The 21,573-nt window shown below is 47.1% G+C and overlaps 1 protein-coding gene across 4 annotated transcripts in view; it reads left to right on the top strand.

Annotated features, from left to right (window-relative positions):
- Positions 1–21,573, top strand: part of PTPRU (protein tyrosine phosphatase receptor type U) — a 114,180-nt gene that overhangs the window by 74,581 nt on the left and 18,026 nt on the right. For 2 of the 4 annotated variants that reach the window (XM_031962400.1, XM_031962402.1), the window contains 11 exons: positions 1,092–1,249; positions 11,916–12,106; positions 13,149–13,221; positions 13,871–13,947; positions 15,309–15,326; positions 17,105–17,141; positions 17,661–17,758; positions 18,698–18,814; positions 19,822–19,976; positions 20,447–20,582; positions 21,249–21,398. In XM_031962400.1, the coding sequence (XP_031818260.1) occupies positions 1,092–1,249; positions 11,916–12,106; positions 13,149–13,221; positions 13,871–13,947; positions 15,309–15,326; positions 17,105–17,141; positions 17,661–17,758; positions 18,698–18,814; positions 19,822–19,976; positions 20,447–20,582; positions 21,249–21,398 (1,210 nt within the window). The remainder of the gene's footprint in view (positions 1–1,091; positions 1,250–11,915; positions 12,107–13,148; positions 13,222–13,870; positions 13,948–15,308; positions 15,327–17,104; positions 17,142–17,660; positions 17,759–18,697; positions 18,815–19,821; positions 19,977–20,446; positions 20,583–21,248; positions 21,399–21,573) is intronic. The other 2 variants (XM_031962403.1, XM_031962401.1) reach the window with 1 other exon arrangement.

The following is a 21,573-nucleotide window of genomic DNA, read 5'->3' as shown; positions in this document are numbered from 1 at the left end:
TAGTGCAGTCACCTAGGCTGAGTAGCTTAGGGGTGATAACATAATGTACACAAGTAGGAGATTGGGATTTGATCTAACAATTAATTTGCTCCAATTCTGTCATCTTTTTTTAATCACCTGCTGGGTAATGGGGATAGAAGACTGACATAGGAGAAAGTCTCTGTCCTCAAGGAATTTATCACATTTCTACTATAATATGAATTAATTAATATATTTAGCTGCACACAGAGTAGCCTCTGTACTTAGGGCTATGGCTACAAGAAGTGCAGTGTGAAAGATTCAGGGTGATCTCATTCTCACTGTCAGGGTGGATGTGGGGATGTTGTAGGGAAGTAAGTTTGAGGTCTGTGAGAGTTCATGAGAGGGTGTGAATTGGGGAAATGGCTTATAGGTTGGGAGGGTAAACTTGTTTGTACTGTGGGGTCTGTAACTGGTTGGAGCCAGCTAAAAACCTTGGGAATGGGTGTGGGCTAGGATTATACCCTTCCTGATAGGGGACATTCTCTTCTGAAGTGACAGGGGCCTTCCTCTAGGGGCCCAGGCAGGGGCAGGGTGTCCAAAGTCTCCCCAAGAGAGGGTCACTCTGGCAGGTTCTTTCTCACAAACCTCTGTGGGTTAGGTCTTTCTGCCCTTCATGGGAGGCAGAAACTTTCTAGGAGATAGTATGGGACTGGAGAAAGGATACTTAATTTGGAACCAAAAGATTTGGGTTCAGATCGCATCTCTGCTGGTTACTACTTGTGACTTGTTTCTGGGCCTGTTTCCTCATCTGTGAAATGATGGCATTGGACTAGATGGACTCTTCTGTCAAGCTCTAACCCTGTATTCTCTGTAGTTAGAAGTCATAGTCACTGGAGAGGAGGAAGAGATGAAATATATGGATCTACCTGATGGGTTCAGGGAGCATTACAGGACTTTTTTCTCTTTCCTTTCCTCCCCTTGCAGCCCTCAGGGCTCTAGCTCACCCCCTAGTCTGGTCCTTCTCTCATAGCTCTGCCCATTCTCTCTGGATGACTCTCAGATTGGTGTGGAGTTCTTGCTGGTAGGTCCAGCTCAGCACTTACCACCCTTCCCTTCTCCATGTACCACAGGAAGCCGGTCAACATGGCCAAGGCCACTATCAACTACCGCCATGAGAAGACCCACATGATGAGTGCTGTGGACCGCAGCTTCACGGATCAGAGCACGCTCCAGGAGGATGAGCGCCTGGGACTCTCCTTCATGGATGCCCACAGCTACAGCACCCGGGGTGAGTCGTGGGCAGCTGGGCACTGTGACTGAATCTCTCCCAGCCAGCCTTTGAAGCTGATGTGTTCCTCTAGTGAGCACATTCCTGCTCACTCCTGGCTAGTGTTTGCTGCCCAGGTTACAGAGAATAAAGTCTGGGGTCACAGCTCCCTTCTGTTCCTCCCAAAGAAATCATGAGAGCAGGGTCCTCTGGTCATTCAACAGCTGAGTGAAAAGAGACTTAGAGCCAGAGGGTCTGCATTCAATTACTGCCTCTGATGCTTACTATCTTTGTCAAGTCACTTGCAGGACCTCAGATGCTTCATCTATTAAATGAGGGGGTTGGACATGATGATCTTGAAGATCTCTTCTAGCTTGAAATCTTATAATTTTTTAATTCAGTTCTATGGGATTTTGCTAATTTAGTACATGAGTAAGAACCAGGATGGAGGGTGGGGATGATTCTCATGCAAAGACAATGGTTTTTGATGTAGAAAAGATGAGGCAAAAATGGCTAATAGTGAGTTGAAACCCAAGATAAGCAGGAATATAGAAAGAAAGCATCTAGATAGCCTTTAATGAGTGTAAATAACCAGGATCAGATGGAGTGTATCCCAGGGCAGTGAAAAACTCTCCCAGCTCTGACCTCCTGTATTCTAAGGGCCCTCCCAGCCCTGACATCCTGGGTTCTAAGGGCCCTCTCAGCTCTGACCTCCTGGGTTCTAAGGGCTCTCCCTGCTCTGACTCCTTGGGTTCTAAGGGCTCTCCCAGCTCTGACTCCCTGGGTTCTAAGGGCCCTCCAAGCTCTGACTCCCTGGGTTCTAAGGGCCCTCCCAGCTCTGACATCCTAGGTTCTAAGGACCCTCCCAGCTCTGACATCCTGTGTTCTAAGGGCCCTCCCAGTCCTGACATCTCCTGTTCTAAGGGCCCTCCCAGCTCTGACATCCTGGGGTCTAAGGGCCCTCCCAGCTCTGACATCCTGTGTTCTAAGGGCCCTCCCAGCTCTGACTCCCTGGGTTCTAAGGGCCCTCCCAGCTCTGACATCCTAGGTTCTAAGGGCCCTCCCAGCTCTGACATCCTGGGTTCTAAGGGCCTTCCCAGCTCTGACCTCCTGGATTCTAAGGGCCCTCCTGTGAAGATCAAGTTAACACCCTGGATACCTTAGAATCCTGTAGTCAGGATAAGCAAACATCGTTAGTCTTTATTCTTGGTCTTTAGAGGTAGGAGTGAATAGGATGGGATGCAGAATCTCCACAACCTCTTTCTTCCTCGTCTATTGCCAAAGTGACTCTGGCTCGTCTTACTCCATCCCCTAGTCCCTCCTACAATTCTCTGTATACACCAATTATTGAGCCAGCACAGGATAGTGGGAAGGACCATTTCCCAACCATATGCTTATAGAGTATTGTCCAATTGGTAGTTAGCCTTAAGTGCTCGGTTGTCTGATTCCAGTGCATCTACTCAGAGTTTCAGCCCTTTACATCTCCCACTTTCTTTTGTTTTAAAACACAGGTGGTCACGCCATTGCTGACTTCTCAGGAAGGGAGATGAAAAGCACCAAAGGGAATGGGGGATTGCTAGTGGGTTTCTGGGCTGAAGGGTCTTATTAGAAACAGGTATACACAAACCCATCAACATGGGAGGTATTACACAAGCACATAGCAGTAATGCACAGGGTATTAGTGATGACCCTCCCAACAGCCGGTGCAGGTTCAATGTGATGTAAGAAACATGAATTGTACATGCAAATAGTTATATAACAAACAATATAAATCAACACAGTATTGTAAAAGATTCCCAGAAGTCCTAGAAGAAGGGTATGCAAACAACAATCACACATACACCTCTTTCAGCAGCCAAGAGATAGTCCAGAATCAATCTATTGTCCATTGTTTCACATGTCAGGGAATCCAATGATCCCTGGAAGTTTTTGAAGTCCTGCAACAGTCTTTTTATGTGTCAGGGAATCCAATGATTCCAGCAGATTTTGAAGCCCTGCAACAGTCTTATCATTTCTCAGAGAATCCAATGATTCCTGAGGGTTTTCAAGTCCTGCAACAGTCTTATCGTGTCTCAGAGAATCCAATGATTCCTGAGGGTTTTCAAGTCCTGCAACAGTCTTATCGTGTCTCAGAGAATCCAGTGATTCCTGAGGGTTTTGAAGTCCAACATTTTTGATGTCCATGAGTCAAACGCCATAACTGCCATGTTCTTTCAGTGGTGGGCACAGTCAGTGACAGAACCACCCGATGTTTCTTGGGTCTTTTCCTTTGTTTCAAGGGTCTGCTCCATCTTCAATGGACAAAGCGAATATGGCTCGTTGGCACCCATTTGATTCCTTCTCCATCTATAGAGATACAAGCAAACCCTCTCCCCCAAGCAGTTAACCTATCAGGTCCCTTCCATTCACCACTTTCTGGGTCTCTATACATCACCTGGCAATTGTCCAAAGATAGTGGAGCCGCTCACACTGGACACTGCCCTTCTGGTGGATTATAAAACCTGTCTGCCAGAGCCAGTGCATCTTTGTCAAAAATCAAGAAGTTAATAGTATAAAGAGCTAGATTTAGAAGTTCTCTAGGGTTACCTGTGGCTCCCTCTTTCTTTTGTTTTTGGAGGAGCATCTTAATGTTTCTTCTCTCTACTATTGCCTGTCCTTGAGGATTAAAGGATGGTAAAATCTTATACAGTGCACAAAAGTGTGCAAAATGTTTAGAAGTATATGCTGGTCCATTATCTGTTTTTGTGGCTTGTGGCACACCCATAATGGCAAATGCTTGGATAAGGAATTCAGTGACCACTCGGGCTGTCTCTTTTGCTGCTGATATTGCAAAGGTGAATCCTGAAAAGGTGCCTACCACAACATGGATAAAAGATAGATGATCGAAAGATTTATAATGGGTCGCATCCATTTGCCAAATTTCATTGGGTCTTAAACCACGAGGCTTCTTTCCTGGAGTGAGTGTAGGCGCGTGGAAAGGAAGGCAAGCCATACAGGCTTTTACTATGCTCCTAGCTTCCTCTCTTGTTATTCTAAATTGTAAATATAAAGCTTGAGCAGCCTGATGATATTTAGAATGAGATTCCTGGGCTTCTTGAAATAAAGGAGTATTGACCAACATGGTTAGAAGGCTATCTGCCTTTGAATTACCATCAAAAATAGGACCTGAAAGTCCACTATGAGAGTGGACATGCAAGATATAAATCTTACCTGGATGCTTTCTCACTTGCTCTTGAAGTTCTTAAAGAGCTGATATATATTAGAGGCTACAAATTTTATTTGGGCTGTGGCAATTCTTTGTACCACACTTACTGAATAGGCCGAATCAGATATTATATTTATGTCTCCTGGATAATAAGTAAGAGCTAGAATGATTGCATACAATTCGTTCTGCTGAGTGGACTGAAAGGAAATTCTGACTACTCTCTATATAGTTAAGTCACGAGAGTATACAGCACAAACGTTATGTTTTGATGCATCTGTACAGATAGTTGGTCCTTTAAGAGGAACTTTTGGAACCTTTTCTTCAAGAATCTATGGCCAATTATGTAATAGTTTGGTTCTCTTTAATGGAGACCCATGTGTAAAATTTGGAGCCATGCCTAATAAAATTTGCCACTCTGGGATGGTCTTGCAGCATTCATTAATTTGTGCATTAATATAAAAGGTGTTTATCTTGTTAGGTCTTATCCCAGATAATTGTACTGCTTGCTTAATGGCCTTTAATAAAATTCTAGCCACAAGCACTGGGTAAGGAGTAAGGCTTTGTTCTGGTTGTGCCAGGTTCACCCACTCTATCACACTGTCTCCTTGATGAAAGACTGCTGTGGGTGCCTCTTGTGTAGCAAAAACTGACATTTCCAAGGGTTTTTGAGTGACTCTTTCAACCACATTGAATAAAGGCAGTTCAACTTCTCTCAAAGACTCTTGAGCTTCTTTTGTAAGCTGACGTGGTAAGTTTAAAGCACTGTCTTCCCTTAAAATGTCATATCATTGGTTGCAATTTGATAGGTAGTCAAGCCTAACACTGGACACATCCATTGGATATCTCCTAGCGATTTCTGAAAGTCATTTAAGGTGTTTAGCTTCTTGTTCTTAAGGAAAGTTTTTGTACTGTAAGCACCTTAGAGTATACTTCACATCCTAAATATTGAAAAGGAACATGTCTTTGAATTTTTTCTGGAGCTATGTATAATTTGTAGTTCCTTAGTGTTTCCACGGTCTTTTGTAGACATGCTTCTAACATTTGTTCCTCAGGTGCATATCCCAATATATCATCCATGTAATGTAATAACATAACTTTGGAGATGCTTTTCTCAATGGAGTAAGAGCAGCAGCAACATACATTTGACACATAGTAGGGCTGTTTTTCTTTCCCTGTGGCAAAACTGTCCATTCATAGCTTTTATAAGGCTCAGCTAAGTTAACGCTGGGCACTGAAAAGGCAAATCTTTTCTTATCTTCCTTATCTAGAGGGATAGAATAGAAACAATCCTTAATGTCTATAACCCAAAGAGGCCATTCTCTAGGCAACTAAGTAGGAGATGGAAGTCCAAGCTGAAGAGTTCCCATAGTTTCCATCTGTTCATTCACCTTTCTTAAATCAGTCAACATCCTCCATTTTCCAGATTTCTTTCTTACAACAAATACTGGGGAATTCCAAGGACTTAGAAAAGATTCTAAGTGTCCTTGGTCAAGTTGCTCCTGTATTATATCTAATAAGGCCTGAATTTTATCGCTAGTTAAGGGCCACTGTTCTATCCACACTGCTTTTCCATTGGATAGAAACAGTTGAAAATTTGGCAGGCCTTCAACAGCAGCGCTTCCTAAAAAACTGAAGTATTCATTTGTAATCCTAATTGTTGTAAAATGTCTCTTCCCCACAGATTGATGGGGATTTTTTCAATTGTAAAAGGAGTAAAAACTCCTGTTTTGCCTTCAAAAGTCCATCTCAAAGGGGTAGCACTAACTTCAGCTGCTATTAATCCTCCTACGCCAGACATGTGGGTGTCTGCCTTAATTTTTGGCCAGTGACTGGGACAGTTGGCACCTCTAATGACTGTATGATCTGCAACTGTGTCTACCAATCCTTCTAATGATATGCCATTTATATAGATAGTGAGCATAGGCTGGTCAGCTGTCACAGCTGCTGTCCAGTATATTCCTGGATTTTGTTGCTTGTAGTCAGAATCTGGGCAACTATCACCAGATTGATTATTAGGAGCCTGTATCAATAATCCTGATGCTACTACTTCTGGTTGATAAGTCACACATTGTCTACCTGTATTAGTGAGTGGGATATTATCTACACATTCCCCAGTTTCCCTCAGTGTATGGATGGACACTGTTTTGTAAGTACTCTCAGGAGGTGAAATGGTCAATCCCATTGTGCTTGGAGGTAAGGGATCCGTAGGCTGGAGAGGAACAGATTTCACCTCTCCAGGGGGTATCTCAGTTGTCCCAGCTGCATACAACTGTATTCTCCCCAATTGTAATCCCTTTCTCCTATCAGATGGCTTCCTGGCTCATTGGTCATGTCTGGGTACTGGACTTCTAGGCACTCTCTGGGTGTAGCATCAGCTGCCATCATGCCCCAAGTATTTTTTGCCTTGGGCCCTGGAGTTGGGCCCCTCATCCCATTTCCCTGAATCAGTCTACATTCTGATGCCCAATGGAAGCCTCTGTTGCATTTTAGACATGGGGTTGGGTCTTGTTCTCCCACCCTATTTTCTCACTCTATCTCTATGCCAACATTGAGCTTTCAGATGCCCTACTTTACCACATTGAAATCTTTGGCGAATCTCTCTGGTAGTCCCTTGCCAAAAGGAACCCTGTCTTCCCATGTTTGGATTTAGGGAAGTCTGCATCATAGCCTGGCTGTAAAAGATATTTGTGCCCACTGTGGCACAGAGTCTAATGATCTCCTTTAAAGGAGCATCCTTATGTAGTCTTAGTATAATTCTTCTGCAAACCTCATTAGCATTTTCTTTATCAAGTTGCCTTATCAAAATGTCTGTTCTTGCATTTTCACCAATAGTTTGTACAACAGCTGTCTGTAGACATCCCACAAAATCAACAAGGGGTTCATTTGGCCTTTGTGCTATTTTTGTGAAGGCTTCATCCTTGTAGTGTTTACCGGGGGAAAACCCCATGTGTGGATAGCAGCAGCAGCAATTTGCTTATATGCTATTATGGAGAAATTAATCTGTACTGAAATGTCTGCATAAGAGCCTACACCTGTCTGTTGGTCATAGGTGATTGGATTAACTCTGCCTTGACTATTTTGTTCGGCTTGTATACTGCATAATTCACTATACTCCAAAAGCCAAAAGTTTTGTCCAGGTTCTAAGAATGTCCTTGCTATAGATTTCCAGTCACTAGGAGTTAAGACTTCATAAGCCAAATTCTCTAATAACATCTTAACATAAGCTAATGTAGCTCCATAAAGAGTGCAAGCCTTTTTCAGGTCTTTGAGGATTTCTATATCAAAAGGAATGTATCTTCTACTTTCTTGACCTGAAGAGTTAAACTGTTGAATCACAGGATACATTCCTATTTTCAAATTAGCTATATCCTGCCCTTCTTCTGTGGCTTTAAGTAATGCTTTTTGTAATCTAGTCATAGGAGGGAGTGATTGCTGGGGCGGAGGTGCTGGTGATATCACTGCCCCTCCCACTCCTCCTCCTCCTTCCATCTTGGAGGATAAAGTTGATGGGGGCGTGTCAAGGACATGCTCTGGGTCGAAGCTGCCTTGTGAGGAGAACCACCATGCCTTTCAACATCACTTAAGTCCTCATTCTCTCTGGGGATATTGTCATTAATCTGTCCTTTGTCTTCTTCTTTTTCCTCACACTTCCTCATCTGGCTGTTTTTAAAACTTTTCTTTTTTTTTCTATAATTTTCAGGATTCTTTAAGGCCAATTGTATTATGTTATATGTATAGAATGTTTCCTTGGAAATTGAATAAGGACGTTTATCATTGTAGTATTCACATAGTTGATCTCCTACTAGTTTCCAATTATCTGCCCCCTATATCTTCTTCCTTTAAGAACCAAGGGGACGTGAATTCTAATGTACCCAAGAGTCTACAATTAAGCCTTGTCCCTTGATCAACTTAAATATGCTTTCTATAGCACCCCTTTGGGGTGGGGATGGGGGGTGGGGCTGGGGATGGGGGAGAATCTTTTCCTAATATCTGCCCATTTCAGCTAGAAAAGGTTACTAGTTTAGCCCTTAACAAAGTAAGTTCCCTGTTTGTCTATTAAAATACTCACCCTATTTCCTGGTCCCTGGGGACTTCTTCAGTGAAATTAGAGTCCTTGGTCCACATGTTGGGCACCAAATGTGAAGACCAAGTTAGCACCCTGGATACCTTAGAATCAGCCTGAGTTGGGATAAGCAAAAGTCCTTGGTCCTTAATTCTTGGTTTTTAAAGATAGTATTGAATTGGATGGAAACAGAATCTCTGCAACCTTCCTTCTTCATCTCCCAGCCAGAATTGACTCTGGCTAGTCTTACTCCACCCCTAGTCCGTCCTACAATTCTCTGTATTTACCAATTATCAAGCCAGCACAGGATAGTGGGAAGGGCCATTTTCCAAGCATATGCTGATAGAGTATTGTCCAATTGGTAATTAGCCTTAAGTGCTCCAACTGACCTCAGTGAATTGACTCAAGAGTTTCAGCCCTTTACACCCTCCTAGCTCTGACCTCCTGTGTTCTAAGGGCCCTCCCAGCTCTGACCTCTTGGGTTCTAAGGGCTCTCCCAACTCTGACATTCTGTGTCCTAAGGCCCTTCTGTCTCTGACATCCTGGGTTCTGAGGCCCCTCTCACCTTAGACATTCCATCTTCTAAAGTTGTAAAGTGGATAGCTTCTTGGAGACTAGGAAATCATGGACAAGAATGAGGGCTTGTCTTAGTTTAGTCTGCAGGGATCTTAATATCAGAATTGAAAGTCAGAGCCTGGACTGGACAAAGCAGAAGCACAGACCCATGAAATCCATCGTTTGGAAGAGAAAGAAGGATGAGAAAAAAAGATGAAGAGCCTGAATGAAAGAGCAGAGTGTCCCTGGGCTTAGGGGAAGCATGAGGACAACTCTGCATCATTTTGTAGCTGGACTTCAGGCTGGCGCAGGGGCCTGCCAGAGAAGGGAGAAAGCAGATCCTGATGGCACAGAGCTCGCCAAGAGGAGAGTCACAAGAGCAAGTAAGGAGAGCCGGACGGCTCAGAGCACAAGCAAAGAGTGCCATCTGGTCAGGACCAAACCAGGAGCGGGCAGAGTCAAATCCAAAAAGCATCCTGGAGGGACATGAAGCAAAGCACATGACAGCCCCAGCCTGGGCCAGGTGCAAAAGGAGAAAAAGAAAGGACAATCCTCCTCTCGGCCCTGGAAAATGCACATATGCACCCCAGGGTTCAGAGTTGGAGGGCCCCACAGATGATTCTGGAGCTGGAAGGAGATTATTGAGGGTGGAAGAGACCTCATGGCATAGGATCTTAGAGCTAGATAATAGTATTTAATGTTTATAGGGCACTTACCATGTGTCAGACAGTGTGCTAAGGACTTTACAGTTACCTCATTTGAAATTGTCAGAGCTGGGAGGACCCTTAGAACACAGGATGTCAGAGCTGAGAGGAGCCACAGAATGAATGATTAAGACATCACAAAAAGAGATTCATGAGCTTGTTCCCAAGCTGCTGGAAACTATGTCCAGATAGAGAGGGTGAAATTATCAATAATAATAAAAGCAGTTTTTACTCATACAAGAACAGACATTACCAAAAGAGACCAACTCTGTACATAGTGCTTTAAGTATGTAATTCTGTACATTAACTCCTTGGATTCTTTCATCAGTTCCCTAAGATTGGTGTTATTTTAATTACTTTTTAACATAAATGGAAATTGAGGCGGAGTAGTTTGAGTGATGTGCCCCAAACCTTATCAGTAATGAGTACATGGAATAAGATTCAACCCTGGATTATCCTCACAACAGTTTTCATATTTCATTCACTACAGTTCTATTAAATTACAATTAAAGCAGATTTGGACTCCAAATGAAGGAACATTTCTTGACCTTCAGAGCTTTGCAAAAGTGAAAAAGGTCTCTGATAGGTAGTGAGTTCCCTGTCACTGGAGGTCCTTCAGAGGAGGTTTTTCTTTGGAAGCTGAAAAGGGGATTCTAGTTTGAACTAGATGACTTCTGAGATCAGAGTTTTTCTGATTTTGTGAACCCAGGTTTCCTAATTCCTGAGCCAGTGGATGTTCTCCTGTCACCAGAGGCATCCCTTGCAGAGCGGGCCTTCCCTCCTATGGGACAAAAAGAGGAAAATGTCTGGGGGTGGGGGGGTTCCTGCTCTGATCCTGGCTTTATAACTTATTAATTATATGACTTTGGGCAAGTGCTTTTCTACCTGTGAGCCTTCTCTGCCTGCTGAGAATAATAATCCTGGCGGTACTTATAGCGTAGGATTGTGGGGAGCAAAGTGCTGGTGAGAGGAAAGGGGACATTTGATGAGGTCCCCTAAACTCTTGCAGCCATTTGAGCCTGGGGCTCCAAAAAGGACATCGGCCTTTGGGCAGGGAGCTGGACCCCTCCCCAGAGAGGCGTGGGGGTCAGAGTTTCAGGAGGGGAGCGTGGGGGGCTCTCTGGGCTTGAAGATGATTGGAGCTGAGAGCAGCAAAGGTTTACAATGGAAAATGCCAACGCAAAAGAAATCCCTCTATTCAGCTCCTTTTACTAATCCGTGGCAGCGGCAGCAGCCGTAGCTGGTGGTAGCAGCAGCTATTTTCAGGATTTTCTTCTCTCTGAATGGGGGGTAATTGCTGGGAGTTGCCAAATGTTCCAGATTGTTTCCCCAAGAGAGAGGAAGGGAGGGTCTTGTTCTCCAGGTTATGCTGCGGCTGGGATGGGAGGATGAAGGTAGAGGGAAGTGGGGGATCAAGGTGGTTTTCTGAAGGATTCCAAGCCTGAGCCCCTTTCCACACTTCAGTGATGGGGCCCAGGGCCCTGACAGGAGAGGAGAGAAGAAATTAGGTTTTCATGGAACATGAACATAGACTCTTAGAACAGAGAATGTCAGAGCAGAAAAAAGGAACATAGACTCTTAGAATGAAAATGTCAGAGCTTTTAGGCTCCTTAGAATAGAGACTACAGGGCTGAGAAAGACTTTAGACCACAGGGAAGAGTTGGAGAGCCCTGAGAACATAAGCATGTCAGCACTGAGAAGTTTCTTAACAACAGAGAGTGTCAAAGCTGGGAGGGCTCTTAGAACCCAGGATGTCAGAGCTGGGAGGGCCTTTAGAACCCAGGATGTCAGAGTTGGGAGGGGCCTTAGAATACAGGAGGTCAGATTTGGGAGGGAACTTAGAACACAGATTGCTAGAGCTGGCAGGCTCTGTCACTTCCTCTTTGGGCAAGTCACTTCATTCTTCTGGGCATCCCTAAAATTAGAGAGTAGGACAAGACCAGCTATATCAAATCCCTCTGGACAGCATGCTATGACCAGAAAACCACACATTGACATTATTCACATGGGACTGCATTTTACTTATTTTTATTTAATATTTCACATTTTCTTTTTAATCTGCCTCCATGGGCCCTCTGGATCTCTGAAGCCCTTCCAGGTCTGTGTGTGGGAGGGCTGCCCTCCCTCACCCGTTCTCTGTGTCTCCTTCCCCTCTGCCAGGGGACCAGCGGAGCAGTGTGGTCAATGAATCGAGCAGCCTTCTGGGAGGCTCCCCCCGGCGTCCCTGCGGCCGGAAGGGCTCCCCCTACCACACGGGGCAGCTGCACCCCGCCGTCCGAGTGGCTGATTTGCTGCAGCATATCAATCAGATGAAGACAGCTGAGGGTTATGGTTTCAAGCAGGAGTATGAGGTAAGAGCCCCCGGGGCTGGGAATCAACATAATAATTATACCATATATTTATAGCTCTTTAAGGATTGCAAAGAGCTTCATAAATATTACCTCACACAACCCTGGGAGGGGGGTGCTATTGTTATTTTATATATGAGGCAAATGGGTTAAGTGACTTGCCCAGGGTCTCACTGAGCATTTGGGTTTTAATTCAGTTGTTTCTGACCCGGTCCAGCACTCTCGTCCCCGTTCTGTGCCGTCTCCAAACCAATGAGAAGACTAAATCTTCCACTGATGGCCCATGTGATCTTAGATCATTTATCATTTAACACCCTCCAAATACAAGGACTGATCACTTATAAATCCTACGGTCGTTATCCTGCCTCAGTCCTGATCTGAACCTTTGGTCTGACCCCATCTGTAGCTTCAGCTCTGATCCTCACTAACCATCCCCTGAGCTTTGCCCCTGCTTCTAATGCTTAATGCTGATGCGTTCTACATTTGTGCTTGAATTTGGTCAGATGCTGATAATAACCCAAGGCTTGGTTACCTGCCCCTTCTTTTTGGGGATATCCTGGCCTAGGAGAACAGGCACCCCAGACTTTGGCCCCCACCCAGAGCCTGCTCACAAAAGCATCTCTGCTGCTCTCGGAATGCCCGTAATTTAAAGCAAGGCGGGTGCACAGTTTACAAAGTGAGCGTCTCCATTAATCTGTAACCAGGGACTCTTGTGGAGTGTGGAAATGCTCAGCGAACATTCCCTTCAGCAGTGGGGCCCCCGAGACATTATGTGGGGAGCATGGATCCCGTGGGCCCCTATTTCTCAGGGCCTCCCTCCCTGGCCTCATTCTGGGATTTTGGCCTGAGGGCCGCGGACAAGGGCATTTCTGGAAAAGCATTTGATGTGCCCTGGAGGAAGGGCTTGGAGAACCTGGACCTTGGTTCACTTCTGTGACTCTGGGTGTGTTGGCTCAGTTTCCCCTCCTGTAAAATGGGTTGAACTAGACAGCTGGGCTAAGAGCTGTAGCCCCTGCTCCATCCTCAAAATCTGTGTTTTCTATAGAGCTTCTTTGAAGGCTGGGATGCCACCAAGAAGAAGGACAAGACGAAGGGCAGAACGGAACCTGTTCCACCTTGTGAGTGTCAGAGCAACGGAGGGAGAGCTGGGGTGGGGATGACCTGACTGGCAGGAATCACCCTCTGTCGCGACGCTGGGAGCAGACATCTTGCTGGGGTGGGTGAAGGCTGACGATGGGGCTTCTTGTGTCCCAGCCTGGGGCGTTCATGGCCCAGAGGGAAGAGCCCAGTCCGTCCTGTAAGCACTTACTGATTTGGTCCAAGGCTGATGGGAAGGCTTGGAATGTTGATATAGCAGCTGAAGGACAGAGCTGCTTTTTCCTGGGGATCCCAGAACTTCCCTCTCTTCCTTTATGGTGTTCTCTCATCTCCAAATATCTCTCTTACCCCCGTCTTCCTCTGGCCCCGCCCCCCAGTTCAGTACCCCCCTCCCTCTAATGCCCTGTAGCTCCCCAAAGTGTCTGTGTCCCTCCATTCCCAGCCTCCATCTTCCTCTCTTCATTGCCCCCCAGACCATACACCCTTTTTCCCCACCTTTCCTGACCCCATTGTGTATCAGATTGGGTAACTGCGTGTCCCGCCCTCCCGGTGCTCCAGCTGTCAGGGCCAGGTGCTCAGCTCTCCAGCCCCAGGAGCCCACCTTAAACCCCGAGCTTCTGGCCGGGCCCATGGGGCTGCTTTCCGACACTGCCATGTTCTGGTTTGCAGATGATCGGCACCGAGTGAAGCTGCACCCGCTTCTGGGGGACCCCAACGCAGACTACATCAATGCCAACTACATCGATGTGAGTGCTCCCTGAGAGACTTCCCTCTGCTGCTCTCCCCCCCTTCCCCTCACCCGGCCAGGTGCCGAGCACCCACCTGCGGGCTGGCTGCCGCGGGGATGTGGGGGAGCACCCGCTCTGCTCCTGCCCTCACGAAGCTCCTGCTGCAGTGGGGGAAACCGCTGACTAATTGATGGCAGAAGGTGCCAGGGGACGCACCAGGCAGAGTATCTCAGAGAAGGGGGACACGTGGGTAGCCTGGATAGTCAGGGAAGCCTTCTTGGAGGAGCAGAGCCCAGAAGGATGGCTTGGAGCTGGGAACCAGCTGCTGAAGGCAGAGGCTGGTCTCCTCTTGTGTTCTTGCACCCTGAGCCGCGGGCACATTGCCAGGTGTACATCAGGCCTTTCAGAAATGGCTGTTGAGTTCAGTTGGGTTTTCAGGACAAGGACGAGATAGATCTGGTCATGGGGAGGATTTGTGTGAGCTCCTACAGCCAGGAACCAGTGGGGTTCCTCTGTATGGGGGGCTGGGGAAGTCAGGGAATAAATAGGCAGCTTCCTCTGAGGAACTAGAGGGAGGGAACGGGCTCAGCAGAGTGGTATTGGCAGGAAAAGCCCGACTCAGAAAGGGCATGTGGCCACGGTCAGTCCAGAGAGATGGGGTCGAGGGCCCAAAGCAGAGTGGGGGAGAGAGAGATTCTTACTAATCTCTGCAGACCCTCAGAGGGGGAGAATTCCTGTGTCACCCTTGAGCTAAACTTGTCTCTGATCAGCCATGAAGCAGAAAAGGCAGTAGTGTTAGGGGGTGATGGAAAGGGGGGAGAAGGGGGAAGGACATGACCTGAGGTCTTAGTTCAGCTCAATAAGTATTGACAGAGCACCCACATGGATCAGTCCTGTGCCAGGAGAGACTGAGAAAGAGAAGGTATCACCTGTGCCCTGGGGGTGCCCAGACAGTCTAGGGGGAGGAGAGAACATTCTCATCACCTGAGGGGATGGAAGAGAGGATGAGCAGGGAAAGGCGTTCCAGGCAGGCCCACAGCATGAACAAAGGTGTGAAGGCAGGAACAAGCCTCTCACCTCCTCCTCCTCTTCTCCTGGGGGTCCTGATGCTTTCATTCTCCATTCTTGGCTTTTCCCTGTCCTATTTTCCCTGTATCGTTTCCTTCTTTTTCTCCCACTCCCAGAGGCCCCAGATTTTGGTAGGGCAACCTCCCCTTTCCCCCTCCTCCCTTTCTCCTTCCCTTGCCTCTGCCACATCCGTATCCCTCAAAGCCCCTCCTGCTCCTGCCTCTGCCTCCCATGGCCATGCCCAGTGGGCTAATCTCCCTCTTTCTGGTCTCTTTGGCTTGGGCACCTGTCCTCTCACCGGAATCCTTAAGATTCGGATAAACCGAGAAGTAAGTATATCCTCTCTCTCTCTCTCTCTCTCTCTCTCTCTCTCTCTCTCTCTCTCTCTCAGTCTCTCTCTCTCTCTCTCTCTCTCTCTCTCTCTCTCTCTCTCTCTCTCTCTGAGTCTCTCTTTTCCTTCCCTTCCTCCTGTCCACCAGTGCCGACTGTCCCCATCTCAGTGCTTGGCCCAGACCCTGGTGATCCCCGAGTCACCGTTCACTCTTTTCACTGAAAGCCAAACCATCCACCCATTGGCCGCCTTCTCCTTTGTGCTTCCGGAATACTGGGGAGGGGAGGGGGCCGGAGTGTGTGGGGGACAGTCTTGGCAATGGACACCAGGCCCTCTGTCCTCTTAGTCACGTTAACTCAGTCTCTGCCTTCTCAACCAGTAACCCCCAATGCCCTCCCCCCTTTGGCCAAATCCCTCTCTGCCCCCGAGTCCTCCTGTGACTTGCTACGGGGAGTCCGCTGGGTTAGATGAGCATTGGGTCCATAGTCAGGGACTTGAGTTCTGGTTCCCAGCCTGCTGACTGTGTGACTGGATAAGGCGCTTCTCCTTTTGGAACTGCCTTTTCTCCTTTTTAAAACTAGACAATTGTCAGAGGTTCCCTCCAGTTCTGCGAGTCCTATAGTTCAGTGTACAGCTGCAAGGTGTCCCAAAGGTGCTGCACTAAGATTTGTGGGATGCTAGGGGTGTAGGACGGTGGAGGGGCGCAATGCTAAACTGTACACAAGAATCCCTGTGGACCACATATTGACTTAAAAAAACATTATTTAGGTTCTATTGTATTAATTTTCTATTCATTGTCTTTATTTTTGAAGTTCTGTTAAATATCTCCCAGTGACATTTTAATCTGGTTCAGGAGTACTCTGGGCAGCCTGTAGGACACCTTTGGTGTAGGGAACTCCCAGATGAGGAAGTTCCTCCTAGGAGGGTTTTACCACTTGCTGGTTGAGAGTTGAGGCAGGGAGGAGTTAATGCTTGATGTGCCCAGTATGTGTTAGAGGAGGGGACTCAAATCTAGGTCTCCTTGACTTCTGGTACTGGCTCTTTCCTATGCATTGCTGCACCTCTGGTTAATTAGAGATGCAAAATGTAACCCCATCTCCTCCGACCTCAGAAAGATTAGGAACTGTGGGGAAGGGAGGGCAGGAGTGGCCAGGGGGAGCTTGGCCATTACTCAGGACCAGGGAGAGGGGCCAACCATCAATGGACATCATTCCCATGGTGAACAGAACAGAAGAAAAAGGACTTGATTTGCATTGGGTGGGATCTAGATTAGATATTAGTAAGAACTTCCGATGTTTGTTAAGATGTTATCACCGAAGGAGGTTTCTTGGGCAGCTTATAGGAATAGGGTCATGGAGGCTTGAACAGAGACATCCCTAGAGCCAGAGAATGATTGTGCTTTAGGCCAGAGGTGTCCCTGACCCTCCCTGCAGTGAGGGACTGATGACTGTTGCCGGGGGGACAGGATTTAGAAATACGTCCCTGTGGCTTCCACTCCCAGGTATAGGCCGATTGATCTTGTTTCCAAGGCAGTAGTAAGGCAAGGTTCTCTGAGTCTTGGAATATATTGACCCCTGGATGAGATGGGCTCATCATGGACCAGAGAGAGGGGGGAAAGGGCTTGGGCCCTGGGGAACTAGGGGTTGGTCCTTTGGGAACTTTGAATGTTTGGGGACATCTTCTCTTGAGGGTCATCCTGACTAGATGGCTTCTTTGGGATTGGAGTCAGAACTGGTGCTTTCCTTGATGGTCTGACAGTGTCTCCTTCTGTTCCAGGGCTACCACAGATCAAACCACTTCATAGCTACTCAAGGTACCCAGGCTCTCCTTTGGTTGTGTGTCTCTCCTACTCTGTCCTGTCCCCTCTCCTCTCTTTCTTTCCTTCCTTGTCTTACCATCTTTTCTATCTGCCTTTCTCTTTTTGCTCTGTCTGTGAGTCCCTCTCTCCTTGTCTGTCTCTCCCTTTACCCCATCATGTTTGTAGTCCCATAAACTGGAGTCCCCTGGCACAGACTCTCTCTTCTGTCCTCCCCATCTCCATCTTTCACTAGACTTAGAGAGAAAAACCAAGCCTTCTCTCCGCAAGTCTCCCAATCTGGGTTGCCATGGGCCCCCGCTGTCTGTTACTCCTTGGTCCTGCCTGTGTCGGTCCAGTCCTGGACTAGGGCTGTGGGGTGGGAATGTCAGAGGTCCCATGGGGCCAGGCCCTGGGAGCTTAGGACTTTGGGTTTACAGTCCTGAGGGAAAAGTCCCAAGGCCCCTCCTGTCCATCCAATGCCTTCTGGCTCCCACTCTCCTTGGGGCCTTCTTCACATTCTTCCCCCCTTCCCAGGACCCAGACAGGAGATGGTATACGACTTCTGGAGAATGGTGTGGCAGGAACACTGCTCCAGCATCGTCATGATCACCAAGCTGGTGGAAGTGGGACGGGTAAGGGGGCAAGAAGGCAGCTTCAGGGGCCCTGCAGGATGGGGAGCCTCAGAGAAGGGATTGGAAAAATCAAGGTTTGCAACAGTGAGGGGAAAATGAGGGAGAGGAGGGGAATTCAAATTTAGGGAAAATATGAAGATAATGAAAAGAATAAATTTAGTTCCAGGACTTGAGGGTGAATCCTAATTATTCTCTGTATGATTTTGGGCGAGTCACTTAATCCTTATTGGCCTTAGACTTAGGGTCAGAAATGCTTGAGTTCTCAGAGGTTTACTAGCTTTGTGGTCCTTATCAAGTTAGCATCCTTGGCTGTGAAGTGGGATAATGATAGCCTCCACCTTACAATGGTGGTGTGAGGATAAGTGAGATAATATTTAAAAAGTGATTTGGAAACCATCAAATGCATGCTAGCCATATAATAATAATTATAATTATAAGACAAAAGGGAAATAGGAATGAAGGAGATTTGGACCACGTCCGATCAAGGGCAGTTGAAGGCACTGGGAATATTTAACCTTGAGAAGGGAAGACTGGGTCAGGAGGCTGGATGGGGAGACACGATCATTGTCTTTTGTCAGTGAGATGAGATGCATTCTATCTGATCCCAGAAGACAACTAACTAGGAAAAGTATCCGTTGTGTTTTTGTTGGGGAATAGTTTCAGAAAGACCGTATTTAGGCTTGATTTTGGGAGTAAGTTCCTAATAATCAGAGTTGTCCAAAAGTATCTTGGGAAACAGAGTTGTCCAGTGGTTGGGGATATTTTAGGGAGGACTTTAGACTGAATCTAAATGGCTGAGGTCCCACTGGGGTGGGGATGGGCAAGGAGTAAAGGGGAAATGGATTTTGGGGAAGGTGAGGAGAATGAGGGCAAGGGAGGCTGGGAAGGTGAAGGATAGGGAGAGGAGGGGAAATCATGTCAGACCCTGTTGGTCTCTAGGTGAAGTGTTCCCGCTACTGGCCTGATGACTCAGAAATGTATGGAGATATCAAGATCACTCTGATGAAAACAGAGACCCTGGCAGAGTATGCAGTCCGCACTTTTGCCATGGAGAGGGTGAGCCGGCCCTTTTGTAATCCTGCCTCTTGGGGAATCGGAAATCTGGCTTGTGGAAAGGGATTCAAGGAGGGAACCAGAGCCCACCCCGGCAGAACCCATCCAGTCTTCATGTTAGTTTTCAGGTTGCCACCTCTGCCAACTCTTTCTTGTGCCCTCAAGGCCCCAGTAATGGGATATTAAGGCATGTCCATCACTTCCTCTCTATTCTTTGTGACTCCCCAGGCCCAGGACCTCAATCCCTCTCATTTCCGATTGCAGTGACTACCACACAGTCTCTCTGCCTCCAATCTTTCCCTTTGTGTGCCCTGCAAATAAGACCTGATCCTTGGTGTCTGGACTTCAGGCTTGAGCAAAGGGCCCTAACCTGTGCTGTCACAACTTAAAAAATGTTTAAATATCAGTGATTTCCTTTATAATCTGATATATATTAATATACATATATACGTACATACACACATACGTATATACACACACACATACACATTATATATATATATATATATATATATATATATATATATACATATACATACATACAAACAGGTCAAAAGCCTTTGGTCTTGTGGTTTATTAAGATGAGTTTATAAATCTGATGTTATATATATATATATATATATATATATATATATACATACATACATACATACATAGTATATACATATATACATACACACATACATATTTATATACTTTTAAAAAGCATCATTCCAAGAAGGATCAGTAGCTCCTAGACTGGCCAAGGGGTCCAGGCCATACATACACACAAGTCAAGAACCTTTGGTCTTATGGTTTGTTAAGGTAAGATATAACTAGGCAGAACAAGGCAGCATGTAGGAGATGGAGACAAAATGCCATCAGGGGAGTGCTCACGGAGAAGGGAGAGAAGGCAACTAGCAGAGGGGGAGGGGGTGAGGACTTCCTGGAAGAAGGGCCATGGTACTTGGGCCTTGAAGCTGGGCGGCAAGTGGAGGCAGACTGTGCTGAGCCAAGGGCTTTCCCCACAGAGGGGCTACTCGGCCCGCCATGAGGTGCAGCAGTTCCATTTCACTGCGTGGCCGGAGCATGGCGTCCCTTACCACGCCACAGGCCTTCTGGCCTTCATCCGCCGCGTCAAAGCCTCCACTCCCCCTGATGCTGGGCCCATCGTCATCCACTGCAGGTAGCGGCAGGGGTGGGCCGGGGGTTGGGAGGGGTAACTGGGGGAGGTCCTAGATCTCCTGCGGGAGCCTCTTGCTAGAATACACGGGTGCATTTGTCTGTGTGTGATTTTTCTGGGAGACAGCTCCATGAGAGCAGGGAGGGTCTGCTTTTGTTTCTGTTGTCATAGAATGACGTGTTAGTAAATGCCTCTAGGGAAACTTGCCCTTTTCTCTTTGGTTTTGATCTCCCAGAAGCTTTGGGACAGCAGCCTTATGGGGTAGCAGGGGGATCCTAGGAAGGTGGGGGTACTGGGAGGGTCTGGGTAGCCATGCCCCAAAGACCAGCCCCCTCTCCTCGCCCCATCCTGGAGGGGGGCCAGGAAGCTCCCCTTAGTTCCCAGCTCTAGGAGGCCTCCGTCTCTCCCTACTCCTCCCCTTCCTGCTCCCCTGCCTGCGGCCTGAGGCAGGACGTGGCTGGCTGTGTCCCCAGTGCAGGCACGGGCCGGACAGGCTGCTACATTGTTCTCGATGTGATGCTGGACATGGCTGAATGTGAGGGGGTCGTAGACATCTACAACTGTGTGAAGACGCTCTGCTCTCGCCGAGTCAACATGATCCAGACGGAGGTATGTGGGCTTGTGCGTGTGAGCTAGTGTGTGGTGGGGCAGGGGGGCTTGTCCAGCTCTGACCAGCATCCGCAAGAGCCTCTCAGGCCACTCAGAGGGGCCCCAATGGCCTCTACTTTGTGGATGCTCTAGTCAGCTCATCAATGAGCAATTATTAAGCACTTACTGTATGCTACATGCTGTGGAACGAAAATAAAGCAATCCCTTCCCTCAAGGAGCTCACTCACCAATCTATCTCTCTCCAGGTTTCTTTCTTCTTTTTTTCATACCAAAGAGCATAGAACTTTATTTTATTTTTTTTAATTAAAGCTTTTTATTTACAAAACATATGCATGGACAATTTTTCAACATTGACCCTTGCAAAACCTTCTGTTCCAAATTTCCCCCTCTTTCCCCCCACCCCCTCCCCTAGATGTCAGGTAGTCTAATACATGTTAAATATGTTAAAATATGTGTTAAATCCAATATATGTTTACACATTTATACAGTTATTTTGCTGCACAAGAAAACTTGGATCAAGAAAGAAAAAAAAGCCTGTCTCTCTATATTTCTAAACAGAATTTTGGGACCTCCATGCTATGTTAGGCTGACCCAACCTAGAATGATGGAGAGGAGGCTGGGCAAGCTTTAACCTCTCTGGTCTGTACCCTCTCCACCCTCCCTTAGGAACAATATGTCTTCATCCATGATGCAATCCTGGAGGCCTGCCTGTGTGGGGAAACTACTATCCCTGTCAGCGAATTCAAGGCCACCTATAAGGAGATGATACGAATTGACCCGCAGAGCAACTCCTCCCAGCTGAGGGATGAATTTCAGGTACGTGGGGTGTGCCTTGGGAGCCTGGAGGTGGGTGGGGTTATTTATGTTATATAGTGGGTTATGGAGCTGGGTGGGATTAGGTGGGAAGCATGGGGCCTAAGATTTTCTTTGAGTTTCCCTTCAGTAGGGGAAGGACTGAAGGGTTGGGAAGTGTGTGTCCTAGGTCTGGTCT

Source organism: Sarcophilus harrisii, chromosome 3 (assembly GCF_902635505.1).
Source record: "Sarcophilus harrisii chromosome 3, mSarHar1.11, whole genome shotgun sequence".
NCBI classification, from domain to species: Eukaryota; Metazoa; Chordata; class Mammalia; order Dasyuromorphia; family Dasyuridae; genus Sarcophilus; species Sarcophilus harrisii.
Note: the sequence above shows the minus strand (reverse complement) of the source record. Positions and strands in the feature narration are given on the sequence as shown.